General features: G+C 41.6%; 1 protein-coding gene and 1 pseudogene across 1 annotated transcript; both read left to right on the top strand.

Moving 5' to 3' along the window:
• Window positions 1–4,677: 4,677 nt before the first annotated feature.
• Window positions 4,678–5,338, top strand: LOC128461308 (lactose-binding lectin l-2-like). Its single transcript, XM_053446153.1, has one exon. It carries the CDS (start codon window positions 4,759–4,761, stop codon window positions 5,248–5,250), a length of 492 nt encoding a protein of 163 aa, XP_053302128.1. The 5' UTR covers window positions 4,678–4,758; the 3' UTR covers window positions 5,251–5,338.
• Window positions 5,339–7,328: 1,990 nt separating this feature from the next.
• LOC128461307 (lactose-binding lectin l-2-like) lies at window positions 7,329–8,044 on the top strand (annotated as a pseudogene).
• Window positions 8,045–16,244: the final 8,200 nt, after the last annotated feature.

Raw genomic sequence — 16,244 nt, 5'->3', positions numbered from 1 at the left:
TTAACGAAGGGAGAGAGGCACAAAGGTCACGTGTCCCCAGCCTCCTGACTCAAGATTACTTGGAATTCATACGAATTCTAGTGCATTACTTTTCATACCATTTCCTACGAAATTTTGATGAGACCAGCGCAGGTCTAGCTTATACGCCTTGAGTATATTTGGTTAAGCCTCGAATGTGTTTGTCTTCTCCGGGATATCCTTGTCTTGCTCTGTTATACAAACAGTAAGAATTAATTTTAACAAGCCCTATTTGCACTCCTGTTTGTTTTACATTGGTTGCTTTGCAAATTGTTATGTTTAAATGTGGTTGTTATTGGATTTGCACTGCATATGCCTGGGTTCATATTCATTCAATTTTTGCGATAAAATTAATAATATGTATGATTCTAGTCATGTGTGTGGATCATATAGTTGAGATTAAAGGTGTGTGTGTGTGGGCTGCACACATTTTTCAGTTTTCAAATTGGGCCGCAGCATTCTTAAGCTTGGTAATGGCGGATCTAGAGGAAGTAAAATTCTTAACAAAGTTTCTGAAGGTGAACCTGCGGAAGGATCGTTACCAGAACAGCCTGCTTGACCCGGTCGACCAAGGCCATTTTTTTAGGGTCTCGTCCTGCCCCCCCCCCCCCCCCCCCCCCCCCCCGACCTGCACATCTCCCGGGGCAGCAGGCACGCGAGTGAGCGAAAGAGAGGTGCGCCGTGTGTAGTGGCGCACATCCGCTGCTCAAGTAACGAGCCAGTTTTGAGAATATACGAAGTAGAAAGTACAGAAATTTGTGTTCAAATGCGTAACATTGTTGATGTGTCAACTTGTGTTTGGCAGTTGTTTACCTGGTGTGAATGAGGAGGCGTGAACCACAAAGTGACATATCTGCCCTCGTGAGTATAAAAGAACACAGCCTGCCCACCTGTCTCCTTCAATGGTGGAAGATATAGGATGGTGAAATGTGGATGTTGCTGAAACCAGTTCTGAACCAGAGCAGAGCGGTGGAAAGACACATTGTCCCAGACAACAATGTATTGCATATGATCGATTTGATTTGCTGCTGTTATGTTGTGCAATTGGTCCAAGAATGTAAGTATGAGTGCTGTGTTGTAAGGGCCCATATGGGCATGGCGGTGGAGGACCCCATTCTGTGTTATGGCTGCACAGAGTGTTATATTACCCCCACGTTGCCCTGGGACATTGACTATAGCCCTATGGCCAATGATGTTTCTTCCCCTCCTTCGTGTTCTCGTCAGGTTGAACCCAGCCTCATCTACGTAAATGAACTCATGCTGGATCTCCTCTCCATCCATTCGTAAAACTCTCTGAAAAACAGTGTCAGGCAAAATTGTGTAGTTCAGTGTAGATCTAGTATACATATTACAGTACAGTAAAAGACTGAGACAGTATGCAAGATCACACTGCTAAAGTGAATACATACCTCTGCATAATCATGCCGCAGTCGTTTCACCCTTTCGGAATTGCGCTCCAAAGGCACTCGATAAATTTGCTTCATTTGAATATGTTTATTTTTTAGGATGCGTGCCAGTGTTGATGTTGAGACCTGATGGATATCATTGAAAATGGTGTGGTTATTGACAATGTTAGCTTGGAGCTGCTTGAGTGTTATAGCATTGTTGGCCAAAACCATGTTTACTATCTCCCTCTCTTGCTGTTCTGTGAACATAGGAGGCCTTCCCCCTTGTCGTCCCCGACCCTCAATCCTATGTAGAAAAAAAAAACAGTATACAATAGTACAGTAATTTCACAGGAAAAGGTAACAGAAGTGCTGATAGTGCATAGAATACAGTACTGTAAGCAGTTACTGAAACCGTGCAGATGTTTTTGATATGATATTTTTACAATATACCTATTTTCCAGTCGAAATGTTCTCATCACACTTGCCACTATATATCGGCTTAGATTTGGCTGTACTCGCAGTCCAGCCTCCCTCAGCGTCAGGCCGTGGTTGACAATGTGGTCAACCAGTGTTGCGCGGATCTCATTTGTCAGATTCGGTCCTCTTTGAGCACCTTCTTGTCTTCCTCTTCCTCCCCTTCCTCCTCCTCCTCCTCCTCATCGTTCTCCTCCTCCTCGTCCTCGTCTTACTCTTTCTCTGACTCTTTCCATTGTGCTTGAAGAACGATGAACTCACCTGCTGCTTTTTATAGTGCTTACACACCTGATTGGTGTGTCTACAATTAAGCAAACGAGAGTTTGCACACCTGATGACTGTGTTGAACCAATTGGTTGGATGGTGTGGTCATTTGACAGTCAGTGCTTTGGTATTGCAAGGATGTGACTTCATGATAGATTTTTGTGTGTAATGTATGTTAAGTGTGTTTAGTGTTTTGCTAATCACTGTGTGTAGAGTTTTGCAACAAGTGTGAGGTTGACAATGTGCTTATAGTTGTGCAAATATGGGCTGATGTTTTGCTTCTTGAGTGTAAGGTTTTGCTAATATTGTACTACTTTTAATTTTAGGGTTCATAGGACAAAATCAAAAAGGAGAGGCAGAAATATCATTGTCCACGGGGCTATAATCCATGTCCCAGGAAAACGTGGGGGTAACATCACCCTTTGTGCTGTCACTACACAGAATGTGGTTCTCCTCCGTCACAACAACATGATCCCTTACAACACAACTCACATCCTTACATGTTTGGACCGATTACACAACATCGTCACAGCAGTAAACCACAGGCACCAGATGCAATCCATTGTCATCTGGGACAATGGGTCATTCCACTGCTCTGCTCTGGTCCAGAACTGGTTTCAACACCATCCACAGTTTACAGTACTGTACCTTCCACCATACTCTCTGTCTCTAAACCCAATCAAAGAGTTTTTCTCTGCATGGTGATGGAGGGTTTACGATCTCCAGCCCCAGGCTCAGGTATCCCTCATTGAAACCTGTACTGGATACAGAATGTTCTGCTTGTCTGATATTTGTCGAGCCTACAGTGTTATGCACACTCCTGTAGTAGCATGACAACTGGGACATGTTTTGTTGTGATTCTCCATGTTGACATATTGACTGATTTGGGGATATGGAGAGAAATAAATTCAATTTACATGAGTTTGCAGCATTGGTCTTGTGTTTGGTGAATTTATTGTATATTTGCACTTTCTCAGAGTACTTCACTTACAGTACACTAATCACTGAGAACTGGAATTGCTAAAAGTGTTTAAGGTTAACAACAGCAGTGTGTAACTGGCTAAAGCAGAATTAAGTAATATGAAGCGTGTGTGTTTCATATGGCAAAATAATATGGTTTTGATAAAAAAGTGTATAGTTTTTACAAGAGTGTTTCATTTTGCAAAGGATCTGAAGTGTTCTGCTGATTAGGTGTGTGGTTGTGCTGATTGTGTGTAGTGTTTGAAACACCGGGCCCTGTTTTGAAAATCGTGCCGAAGCAATCAAAAAAAACTGTAACAACCCCAATTCTCACACCTCAGCCACAGACTGTTTGCCCTCCTCCCCTCTGGGAGGCGCTACAGGGTCCTTCGTTCCCGGACCATCACGTTCAGGAACAGCTTATTCCTGCGGCTGTCACTCAGCTGAATCAGCGTGGTGCAGAGTTCATATATATTTTTCATATTAGGGTTGGGGTTAGATGAATGTCCGCCATGTTTTTTGTTTTAACGAAGAGAGAGAGGCGCAAAGGTCACGTGTCCCCAGCCTCCTGACTCAAGATTACGTGAAATTCATACAAATTCTAGTGCATTACTTTTCATACCATTTTCATACCAACTGGATCTATTACGAAGCCTCCAACTGTATCAAAGTGAGTCAAGAATTTCAAAAGGAAAAGCTCAGAACAAAGATAAAAGTAAATTATCAAATCTGTAGATAAATGTCAGCTGCTGGTCCCCAGTGATCTCAGCAGCTTCATTGACATTGACTAACTGGTATTTAAATGGCACTGATATCAGATGTATCATTGACAGATAGTTTGTCATTTCTCATTGCTGTTTAAATGTTTGTTAGCTGGATTTCTCAAGATGCTTCTTCACCAGTGTAATGTTTCATGCCAGATCTGATTGGACCATGGACCACTCATTATTGATTACTTTAAAAGAAAAAAAACACAGTGGCATTGTTATGGTGCTATAAATAGGCATAAAAGATAAGAACATAGAAAAACAAACAGCAGACCTCTCCTGGACATTCCAAAGCTAAACAGTGGTTGATATTTAGGGAACAATTATTTCCTCCTTTATTTTCGTTATTGTCTTTTTAGAGTGTTGGCTGATTCTGGGGCAAACACTTATGATACACATTCATTGGCAATGCTGTTTGCAAGTTAGAAAAAACACAAAGTTCACAATACTAGAGAGGACACATTAAAGACTCAGTTATTGTAGCGTTGTCGATGGGTCAACTTGTGTTTGCCAGTTGTTTACCTGGTGTGAATGAGGAGACGTCAACCACAAAATGACATATCTGCTCTCGTGTCCTCATTTCTTAAGCTGCGTTTTACAAGGTCAAAAGGTTGAACTGGAAAATCATATGGAAAGTTATGTGACGTCCAGGTGAGCTATCAGTCAGAGAAAACACTTTTATCGGGCAGCTGTGTATAAAACAAAGTGTTTGCCAAGTGCATTTGACCAATAACATCACACCAACAGTGCAGACACCCTCTCTGAAGAGTATAAAAGAACACAGCCTGCCCACCTGTCTCCTTCAAACTCTCATTCTCATCCAACAGTGCAGATCATCTCCAACCCCTCGTCCTGATCCTGTGACAGAGAGAGAGAGAGACGCCAACATGATCCTGCTCCTCCTTCTTTTCACCCTGACCCTGGGTGCTGTGTCTCCTTCAGATGGACCTGAGGTCAAGCTGCAGCGTGGAAACTGTCCCATGTTCTGGTTCAGCTTCAACAACCGCTGCTACAAGTACGTGTCCACTGAGCAGAGCTGGGCTGATGCAGAGTTCCACTGTGTGTCACAGGGAGCCAACCTGGTGTCTATCCACAATCTGGATGAACAGAATTTCATCAAAGCCCTGATCAAGAACTTTGATCATGCTGAAGGAAGAACCTGGATCGGACTCAACGACCTCTACAAAGAAGGCAGCTGGATGTGGTCTGATGGTTGTGCAGTGAAGTTTACCTTTTGGTCCGTAGGACAGCCAGACGACATCCAAGGAAGGGAAAACTGTGGTCATGACAACTATAACATCGATAATAAATGGAATGATATACCTTGTAGTAACAATTATCCTTCTGTTTGTGCATCTCGCATAATCTGTCCTCAGTGATTGTTAAGTCTGATTTAACCTGGTCACTGATCACCCGATGCTTGTTGACATGAAATAGTCCTCAGCAATAAAGATACAAATGCAAACTTCTCTGTTTGTTCTCATTTCACTCACTTACTTTTCATACCTGTTGTCAGGAATTTGTTGTTTGTTGATTTTAAAAATTCCAATTTTATTGTTAAAATCCATTTTAAATATGAATACAAATAAAATGATGATGATGATGATGATGGTTCAAATTAAAGGATGGTAGTGAGAGTGAATGCAGACAGAGGAAATAATGGACTGGATGACTTGAAAAATGAATCATGAAACTAAACGGCTACTTTTATTTGACTTAAACCTTTTTGGAAAATCACTGAGTCAGTGGTGAAAGCAAACTGCACAAAAAATGAAAAAGCTGAAATTATATTTATCTGACGAGCCCGAAAAGAAGAGGAGCAGCTGCCTTTGCTCCTGATGACTTCAGAGAGGAGGTTGGAATATGGAGGAAATTGTTTCAATGTCAAATACTAAATAAGGACTAAAGAGATTAAAGAGTTTCTGCAAAACAGAATATTTTGGGATGTGTAAACAGCTGCTTCTGTCTCATTGGAGCTGATTCCAGCTGACATAAACAAAGTGTTTGTGTGCCTCTGTTTGTGTGTATGTGTGTGCATGTGTTTGTGTGTGTGTGTGTGTGTATGTGTGTTTGTGTGTGTGTGGGTTAGAACTAGGGAATAATAACATGTGTAGTGGAATATAAAGAAGATAAAGTAAAGTAGAAATCTATCAAAACGTTCTTTCATACTGTTTTTTAATGTATGAACTTAGATTAAACTGTTAACGTCAAGTTCGATTATATTTTATAGCAAATTTATTAAAACTTCGAAAGAAGACGTTAGTTAAAATAAGATTTAAAAAAAAAAAAAAAAAAAAAAAACTGCTGGGATAACAAATTTCTAAACTTGAAAAGAAGGCTAAAGAGAAGAGACTTGTTTTTCACAATGATCTGAAGTGTGCTACAGGCGGGGCAGATCTAATATGGAGTGGTGCACTGCTCCACTAGTTTGGGGCGGCTACTGCAAAGGCTCGATCACCTCTAGTTATGAGCCTCGGTTTAGGTAACTCCAGGAGCAGCTGAGTGGCTGACCTCAGCTCTCTAAGTGGAGAGTGGACATGAAGGAGTTCAGTAAGTTCAAGTCGAGAAGTTATGAAGGCATGGATCACCCTCTCTAGATCTTTAGATGAGAGATAGACCTTTACCTTAGCTATAAGTCTCAACTGAAAGAAGCTACTTACAACAGATTGTCAAATTTAAAAACACTGTCCAAATGAACACCAAGCCTCTTCACAGAGGAGTGAATCATAGGGGCTGAGGGCCAAATTAGTTTTGCCATGTTCACTATTTACCACTTAGACCACTATCGGTTCCTAACCAGATTACAACTTACCCAGAGCACCAACTGTTTTGTAAAAAAGGCCCACATTCGTAGAAAGAGCAGATATTAGCTGATATATGTAGTGGAGTAAAAGTGAAAAGTAGAAAAAATTAATCCACTTAAACTAAGGACACTAAGGACATGTTCTTTTTTATGTATTTCATTCAAAGTCTTTTTTTCTTATTTATTGACTATCTGTAGGTTGTGACAGTCTCCACTAGAGGGGAGCGGATGAGCAGGTCAGTCTGCTGTGCTCAGTCATTTATTAGCTGTTGTCATGTCTGTGTGAAGTCCTGTTTAATTAAAGCAATGCTGTTTGCATGTTGGAAAAAACACAAAGTTCACAATACAAGAGAGAACACATTTAAGACTCTGTAATGGTAACATTGTCGATGTATCAACTTGTGTTTGGCAGTTGTTTACCTGATGTGAATGAGAAGACGTCAACCACAAAGTGACATATCTGCCCTCGTGTCGTCTTTTCTAAAGCTGCGTTTTACGAGATCAAAAGGTTGAACTGAAAAATCGTGTGGAAAGTTATGTGACATCCAGGTGAGCTGTTGGTTTTTCTTCCTCGTGCTATGAGAAAACACTTTTATCGGGCAGCTGTGTATAAAACAAAGTGTTTGCCAAGTGCATTTGACCAATAACATCACATCAACAGTGCAGACAGCCTCTCTGAAGAGTATAAAAGAACGCAGCCTGCCCACCTGTCTCCTTCAAACTCTCATTCTCATCCAACAGTGCAGATCATCTCCAACCCCTCGTCCTGCTCCTGTGACAGAGAGAGAGAGAGAGACGCCAACATGATCCTGCTCCTCCTTCTGTTCACTCTGACCCTGGGTGCTGTGTCTCCTTCAGATGGACCTGAGGTCAAGCTGCAGCGTGGAAACTGTCCCATGTTCTGGTTCAGCTTCAACAACCGCTGCTACAAGTACGTGGCCACACAGATGACCTAGGCCGATGCAGAGCTCTACTGTGTGTCAGAGGGAGCCAACCTGGTGTATATCCACAGTCTGGAGGAAGAGAATTTCGTCAAAGCCCTGATCAAGAACTTTGACCATGCTGAAGGATTCACCTGGATCGGACTCAGCGACCTCCACAAAGAAGGCAGCTGGATGTGGTCTGATGGTTGTGCAGTGAAGTTTACTTTTTGGTTCCCAGGACAGCCAGACAACGGTCGTGGAGTGGAACACTGTGGTCATAACAACTTTTATACCGAAAAGAAATGGAATGATCAACCTTGTAGTGGTCTTATTCCCTCTGTCTGTGCATCTCAAATAATGTGTCCTGAGTGATTGTTGAGTCTGATTTAACCTGGTCACTGATCACTTGATGCTTGTTGACATGAAATAGTCCTCAGCAATAAAGATACAAATTTCACCCACTTACTTTTCATACCTGTTGTCGGGTATTTGTTGTTTGTTGATTTTAACAATTACAATGTTATTGATAAAATTCAATGACAAGTTAACGAACACATTTTAAGTCAAAATAAATTCAAAACCCTGATAGACCTCACTGTGATGTGGGTGAGAGAAGCATGAAGGCTTCCAGTCTCTTTATTACACAGCATTTACTGTCTTGTTGAATTTACCAACAGGTTTACATGAACACTAAGATCAAAATCTCTATGATATCACTTTCTCTATCTCAAACTCAGGGCTCTGTGAGAAAAAACACAGACATGGCATGATTGTGAAATTTAAACACAGACAACATCTGCTCTGAAATGATACATAAAAGGGATGGGATTAATTTTCTTTAAAACTCCGATATAGATTTAAAAAAGCAAAAGACCAGGGTATGATTCTTTTAAGAACAAATCAAAGGATGATGATGATGATGGGTAAAATTAAAGAAGGGTAGTGAGAGTGAATACAGACAGTGGACAGAATGGAGTGGATGACTCCAATAAAGAACCATGAAACTAAACGGCTACTTTTATTTGACTTAAACCTTTATGGAAAATCACTGAGTCGGTGGTGGAAGCAAACTGCACATAACATGACAAAGCTGAAATTATATTTATCTGACGAGCCCGAAAAGAAGAGGAGCAGCTGCCTTTGCTCCTGATGACTTCAGAGAGGAGGTGGGAATAAGGAGGAGACTGTTTCAATGTCGAATACTAAATAAGGACTAAAGAGTTTAAAGAGTTTCTGTAAAACTGAATATTTTGGGATGTGTAAACAGCTGCTTCAGTCTCATTGGAGCTGATTCCAGCTGACATGAACAAAGTGTGTGTGTGTGTGTATGAGTGTTTGTGAGTGTGTGGGAGTGTGTGTGTATGTGTGTGTGTATTTGTGTGTTTTAGAACTAGGGACCAGTAACATGTGTAGTGGAATATATAGAAGATAAAGTAAAGTAGAAATCTTCCAAAACGTTCTTTCATTCTGTTTTTTAGTGTTTGATTTTAAGTTAAACTGTTTATGTTAAGTTCAATTTTATTCATATGGCAAATTTATAAAATTTATGAAACATGAAAAACAGCAATATTCCAATAGTAAAGATAAAAGAGTAGAGACGTATTTCACAATGATTTGAAATGTGCCATAGATGGTGCAGATCTAATATGGAGCATGAAAGTTTTAAAATCAGTCCTGTGACCAAAAGGAAGCCAGTGGAGGGAGCTAAACACTGGTGTTATATGGTTCCTCTTTTTCTTTCATGTAAGAAGGCGAGCAGCAGCATTTTGGACGAGCTGCAGGCTACAGGAATCAAGTCGAGAAGTTATGAAGGCATGGATCACCCTCTCTAGATCTTTAGATGGGAGAGAGTCCTTTACCTTAGCTATACGTCTCAACTGAAAGAAGCTACTTACAACAGATTGTCAAAGTTAAAATCACTGTCCAAATGAACAGCAAGACTCTTCACAGAGGAGTGACTCATATGGGCTGAGGGTCAAATTAGTTTTGCTCTTTTTGGGCCATGTTCACTATTTACCACTTGGGCCACTATAGGTTCCTATCCAGATTACAACTTGCCCAGAGCACCACCTGTTTGGCAAAAAAGGCCCACATTCGTAGAAAGTGTAGATATTAGCTGATATATGTAGTGGAGGAAAAGTGAAAATACAAACAAATTAATCCATTTAAACTAAGGACACATGGAAAATGTTCTTTAGTACAGTAAATAAGTAAATATACTTTGTTACATCCCACCCCTTTGGCACTGTTATAGTGCAATAAATATGCATAAAAAAGAACATAGAAAACAAAGAGCAGAGCTCTCCTGAACAATAATTAACACCAATTTAATCACTTAATGAGATAATTAGGAGTCACAGCAGTGATTCCAAATATGATCTCTTCTATTTCATTACAGTTTTTTTCGATTGCTTAAGCACGATTCACACATGTTTCATATGACTTAATCGGTTTTAGCCAGTTACACACTGCTGTTGCTAACTTTAAACACTTTTAGCAATTCTACTTCTCAGTGATTAGAGTACTGTAAGTGAAGTACACAGAGAGAGTGCAACTATACAATAAATTCACCTAACACTACACAAGCCCAATACTGCAGACTCATGAAAATATAATTTATTTCTCTCCACATCCCCAATCAGTCAACATGTCAACATGGAGAATCACAACAAACATGTTCCAGTTTTCATGCTACTACAGGAGTTTGCATAACACTGTAAGCTCGACAAATATCAGACAAGCAGAAAATTCTGTGTCCAGTACAGGTTTCAATGAGGGGTACCTGAGCCTGGGGCCGGAGATCGTTAACCCTCCACCACCATGCAGAGAAAAACTCTTTGATTGGGTTTAGAGACGGAGAGTATGATGGAAGGTATGGTACTGTAAACTGTGGATGGTGTAGAAACCAGTTCTGGACCAGAGCAGAGCGGTGGAATGACTCATTGTCCCAGATTACAATGGATTGCATCTGGTGCATGTGGTTTACTGCTGTGACTATATGTTGTGCAATAGGCACAAACATGTGAGAAAGTGAGGTGTGTTGTAAGGGCCCATATCGGCGTGACGGAGGAGGACCCCATTCTGTGTAGTGGCAGCACAAAGGGGGATGTTACCCCCACATTGCCCTGGGACATTGATGATAGCCCCGTGGCCAATGATGTTTCTGCCTCTCCTTCTTGCTCTTGTCAGGTTGAACCCTGCCTCATCTATGTGTATGAATTCATACGGGATTTCCTCAGCATCCATCTGTAAAACTCTCTGAAATACAGGGAAAAACAAGATTGTGTAGTTCAGCATAGGTCTGGAATACAGTACATTTACATTATAAAGGCTACGTGTGCAGTATGCAACATCACAGTGCTAAAGTGAACAATACATACCTCCACATAATCATGCCGCAGCTGCAGCCTTCTCCTCCTCCGTGGATTCCCCCTCTCACACTCACTCATCTTTTCTTTTGAGGACAAGCTCCATTTTGGTTGAAAACAGGTGAACTCAGCTGATGCATTTGTATAGTGCTTACAGTTTTTCACAATTGTTAACACACGTTTTTCAAAACAATAACGGCTTTCTCAAAACTGCACACAAAAAACTGAAAACCTCACACACAAAATGCTAAACCTGACACTCCCTTTGAAGGATGACTCTTTGATATCAAATCTCTTACCTGTTCACAAAATGGAACTCGTGTTTTCATTTGGTACACACAGCCATATTTTCAATTGACACACACATACCATTCATTGAGTATACACAACTAAGCATTTTCTTGCACACTACCAAGCATTTACAGCACACTGTAGTGCAAAACTGAAAACACAATCATCAAAATTGAACACACCATATGAATGACATGACTCTGGAGAATGAGCCATTTCTCCTTTTGTAAAATGTCTCAGTGTAGGCCTACTTTTTTCATAGTCAAACATAAAACAGCACACATATATGCAGCATAAAAAGGTTTATTTCGGTACACACAGAGAACAGTACAGTACTGTAAACCGGCCTGCTCAACCCCCCCCCCCCCCCCCCTTCACAAAAATTACAGTTTTTCACAATTGTTAACACAAGTTTTTCAAAACAATAAAGGGTTTCTCAAAACTGCACACAGGTGGCTGAAAACTTCACACACAAAATGCTGACAGGCCTCGACACTCACGTCGCCACAGGCCTCCTCCATGGCCTGGAGCAGTGGGACCCGGTCCTGTGGGTTCCGTTCATATACCTTCCACCTCCAAGCTGAAAATAATTCCTCAATGGGATTCTGGAAAGGAGAATAAGGTGGAAGGTATAGAACGGAAAAATTTGGGTGGTCCAGGAACAACTTGAGCTGCCCGTTGGAAGCTCACACTGTCCCAGATGACAACGTGATCGATCCGCTGTGGGTCATCTATCTGACCAGGTGGTACCAGCAGGTCATGCAGGCCATCCAGGAAGACGAGGAGACGGCAGTGTTATAGGCCCCTAGGTGGGCATGACGGTGCAAGATCCCATGGTGATTCATTGCAGCACACAGTGTGATGTTCCCGGGACACGCTTGCCGGGGGCCTCAACAATATCCCGCTGGCCATTCAGGTTTCTGGCCCGTCGCCTCCTCTTCACCAGGTTGAATCCCACCTCATCAATAAAGATGTACTGGTACAACACATTAGCTGTGTGAGGCTTTCTACCTCAATATTTTTTTTTTTATTCTATTGTATTGTATATTATTGTATTCAAATGTACCGGCTGCTATGACAACTTAATTTCCCTTCGGGGATGAATAAAGTAATCTATTGTTGGGCCAGAGCCCAGCGGGGTGCCACCAGACACTGGAGCCGAGAGGAACAAAGGGTTGTTAAACTTTGGGCGGGAAAACATCCTCCTGCAGGCTCAAGAATCTCCCCCTGGTGGTGGAAAAATGTCCTGGGGTTTTCCCAGAAACCCCTGCTCCGTTCCAAGCCCCGCCCACTCAGATCCATTTCTGACACTCAATTGGCTTAAAGCCAGCATCATCCTATGACCAACTCCTCAAGGAGGAGGACCTCTCAGGTAGAACAAAACCACTGAGACCCCAAACATCGCTGCCATTTTTTTACCCTGCTCTGAAGACAACACCAGGCCCCCTTCGGGGCCTCCCAGCTGATTCAGTTGCTAACGGGGGCAACCTTAACTTTTAGTTTATCAACCAGAGTTATTTTATTTTCATTTCTTTTATTTCTTTGTTCAGTCGACGTTTTTATTTTCAAAAGGACTTTTGTTATTTTAACTTGAAGAGGCCGCGCACAGGAACTCGCTCGCCGGTCGAGCATCACAGACTTTCTTTCCAAATCCACAGCGGCGTTACCGCTGTTCATCCCCGCAGAAGAGACGAAGCTGAATTCCATTCCAAGAGCAAGAGAAGTTCGCTCGATTCGGCCCAGCGCTGATCTCCGTTGCAACCACGAGACCCACCGGAGCACCGCTTAAGAGGCCAGGACACTGATTTTGTTTTCCAGGAATCCGCCCGTTCGCACGCATCCTGGGGCCACGATCATTCACTGGACTTCTGGAAAATCCGCGCGCCACGCGCAAGCAACACCGCGAAGGTCGCAGTAAGAGGCTTTATTGTCTGGGCAGATGTTCATCTAATACGTAGCGTATTGTTTTAATACTTGAATGTATTTGTTTTGTATGAGACCGCCGAGTCTCTAGTGTTAGCGGCGATTCGCCACTTCCGGTTTCCGGTTACGGCCTTGTGCCACAGTTTTTAAGCGCCGTGAGCAGCGTCTCCAGCTCATTGTGACCGTTTGAACAACTTTAAAGAGACTTTACCGTTCAAACCTCAGCACACAACGCCACTTGGGTGCTGAGTGGTAAAGTAAATGTAACTTGTCTCTGACGGTGCTTTTAAGAGCTTTGCTCTCTCCTTGTATGCTCTCTCTCTCTCTCTCTCTCTCTCTCTCTCTCTCTCTCTCTCCTTCTAAACCGACCTATACACACATACGATCTGTATTTAGAATACAGTTCATGTAACGTAGTTAAATCTATATTCAGAGAGGCTGGACACATCTGGAAGCCATGCGGCCGAACGCCAAAGCAGAGACAAAGAATTCTCTTTGTCTGAAAATCCCTTGGTGTAATTCATGTGACGACCACCAGTGTGAGCTCCGGCCACATGGTGTCATTAACATAGACTCCATTTTGAATAACGCAAGTTAACCCACCATTTTGAATCTGTTATTGCCACGCCTCCTCTCTCCCTCTCCTCCCATTCTGGCTCTAATTTCATAATGGCTCCGCCATCTTGTTTTGTAGTCAATCCGCCATTTTGAGAGTTTTTAGGCCTTGATTCCACGAATCATGATCGGCCGCCATCTTAGATGTGACGTCACCAAGTGACTGCGTCATCGCCACGCCCCCTTTCTTTTTCTCTCTCTCTCTCGCTCTCTCACACACCCACACACACACACACACAGACACACCCACACAGACACACATTGATAGACACAGACAGATACACACACAGATACACATAGATGAATACATGTGTTTTTCTAAATTGTGATAAGCGGCTGCTGTTGTTATCTTTGAAATATGGGAGTTTGTTAAAATGATGAATCATTAAATAACACTAACTTTATTTCACATGCATACACATAGACACACACACACAGAGAGACACTTTGACACAGACACACACACACACACCGAGACAGACATACATAGGTAGACCGCCGGTTTTACATGTATTTTCTGAATTGTGATAAGTGCTGCTGCTGTGTTTATCTTTGAAATATCGGAGCTTGTTAAAATGATGAATCATTGAATAACATTAACTTTATTTCCCCTTTTTAATAAATGCTTTTGTAATTAAAGTATCTGTAGTCTGTGATTATTTGTGCATATGTATGTGATTGCAGCTGGATTATGATTGCCTGTGCTCGAACTTAGTAGCCTTCACTGTTAATTAAATAATTATTAATATTAAATATTGAGATTATTGATTTGACATTTATCATTATGAGACTGATATTTATAGATTGTATCGTTGGTCCCTGTAACCAGGGTGGTGCCCCGCGACAATAAGCAATGATTACAGATTTGTATTATTCTTAATTGATAATTTTATTGTTTTCATTGATTATTTTAACTATTATTAATGGATAACCGTATCATTTCGAATTAAATGTGTTACATTTCTTAATTAATAGCTTTATCATTTTTGATTATTTTTAAGAAATAATTGTTATTTTAATAATCATATTTCATGATTATTAATAATTAGCCAACGTCAATTCTACTCCTACTATTGCACAACACTATCTATCTATCTCCTGGATCCGCTGACAGAGACAGCATGAGAATGCAAGTTACAGTATGGACACAGAGAGGTCAACACAGTGGGCTACAGTGAGACATTGTAGAAAAGGAACAATATTGGATTACAGGTACAATACATGCATGTGTCAGTGCTGAATGTTGGTACTTACAAGCACAAACTCTCACTGTAACTCCTTCATGCCTGTGTTACGTTCAAATGGGACCCTGAACACTTGTTTCATCCGCATGGCAGTCCTATGAAGAATACGGTCCAATGTAGAGAGGCTGACGGTCTGGACGTTTCTAAATGTAGCATGGTCAGCCAGGATCCTAGTTTTTATTTGTCTGAGTGTGATAGAGTTGTTCTCACGAACCATATCTACAATTTCAGACTCCTGTTCGGCTGTGTAAATGAGGTGAAATTGCTCAACAGACCTGAATGTTTAGAGATTTGAGTATTTGTGTGTTGTAGGTTGATGCTTTGAGATTTTACTTGAGAAGTGTGTGCAACAACTGAACATTGTGTGTAGTGTTTTGACAACAAGGTAATTGACATCAGAGTGTAAAGAAGAAAAGTCAGAGTCTAATGCAGATAAGGGAGTGTGAAGTAGTGCCAAATTGGGTCGAGCAATTGGTACATGAAGTGTAGGTTGTGCAAATTGTGCCGAATTTTTGCTTTTTGTGTGTTAACAACTGTGAAAAACTAATTAAAACAATGCTGTTTGCATGTTGGAAAAACTCAAAGTTCAAAATACAAGAGAGGACACATTAAAAACTTTGTAATCGTAACATTGTTGATGTGTCAACTTGTGTTTGGCAGTTGTTTACCTGGTGTGAATGAGAAGACGTCAACCACAAAGTGACATATCTGCCCTCGTGTCGTCTTTTCTAAAGCTGCGTTTTACGAGGTCAAAAGGTTGAACTGTAAAATCATGGGAAAACTTATGTGACTTCCAGGTGAGCTGTTGGTTTTTCTTCCTCGTGCTATGAAAAAACACTTTTATCGGGCAGCTGTGTATAAAACGAAGTGTTTGCCAAGTGCCTTTGACCAATAACATCACAACAACAGTGCAGACACCCTCTCTGAAGAGTATAAAAGAACACAGCCTGCCCACCTGTCTCCTTCAAACTCTCATTCTCATCCAACAGTGCAGATCATCTCCAACCCCTCGTCCTGCTCCTGTGACAGAGAGAGAGACGCCAACATGATCCTGCTCCTCCTTCTGTTCACCCTGACCCTGGGTGCTGTGTCTCCTTCAGATGGACCTGAGGTCAAGCCCACCGCTACTACAAGTGTGGCCAATCGGATGACCTATAGTCCAGTTTGATCTTCTTCTCGGCGCACCGCCAGGGCCGTGACCGACTT

The sequence above is a fragment of the Pleuronectes platessa genome, chromosome 18 (assembly GCF_947347685.1).
Source record: "Pleuronectes platessa chromosome 18, fPlePla1.1, whole genome shotgun sequence".
NCBI classification, from domain to species: Eukaryota; Metazoa; Chordata; class Actinopteri; order Pleuronectiformes; family Pleuronectidae; genus Pleuronectes; species Pleuronectes platessa.
This window is presented reverse-complemented; position numbering and strand designations above follow the sequence as displayed.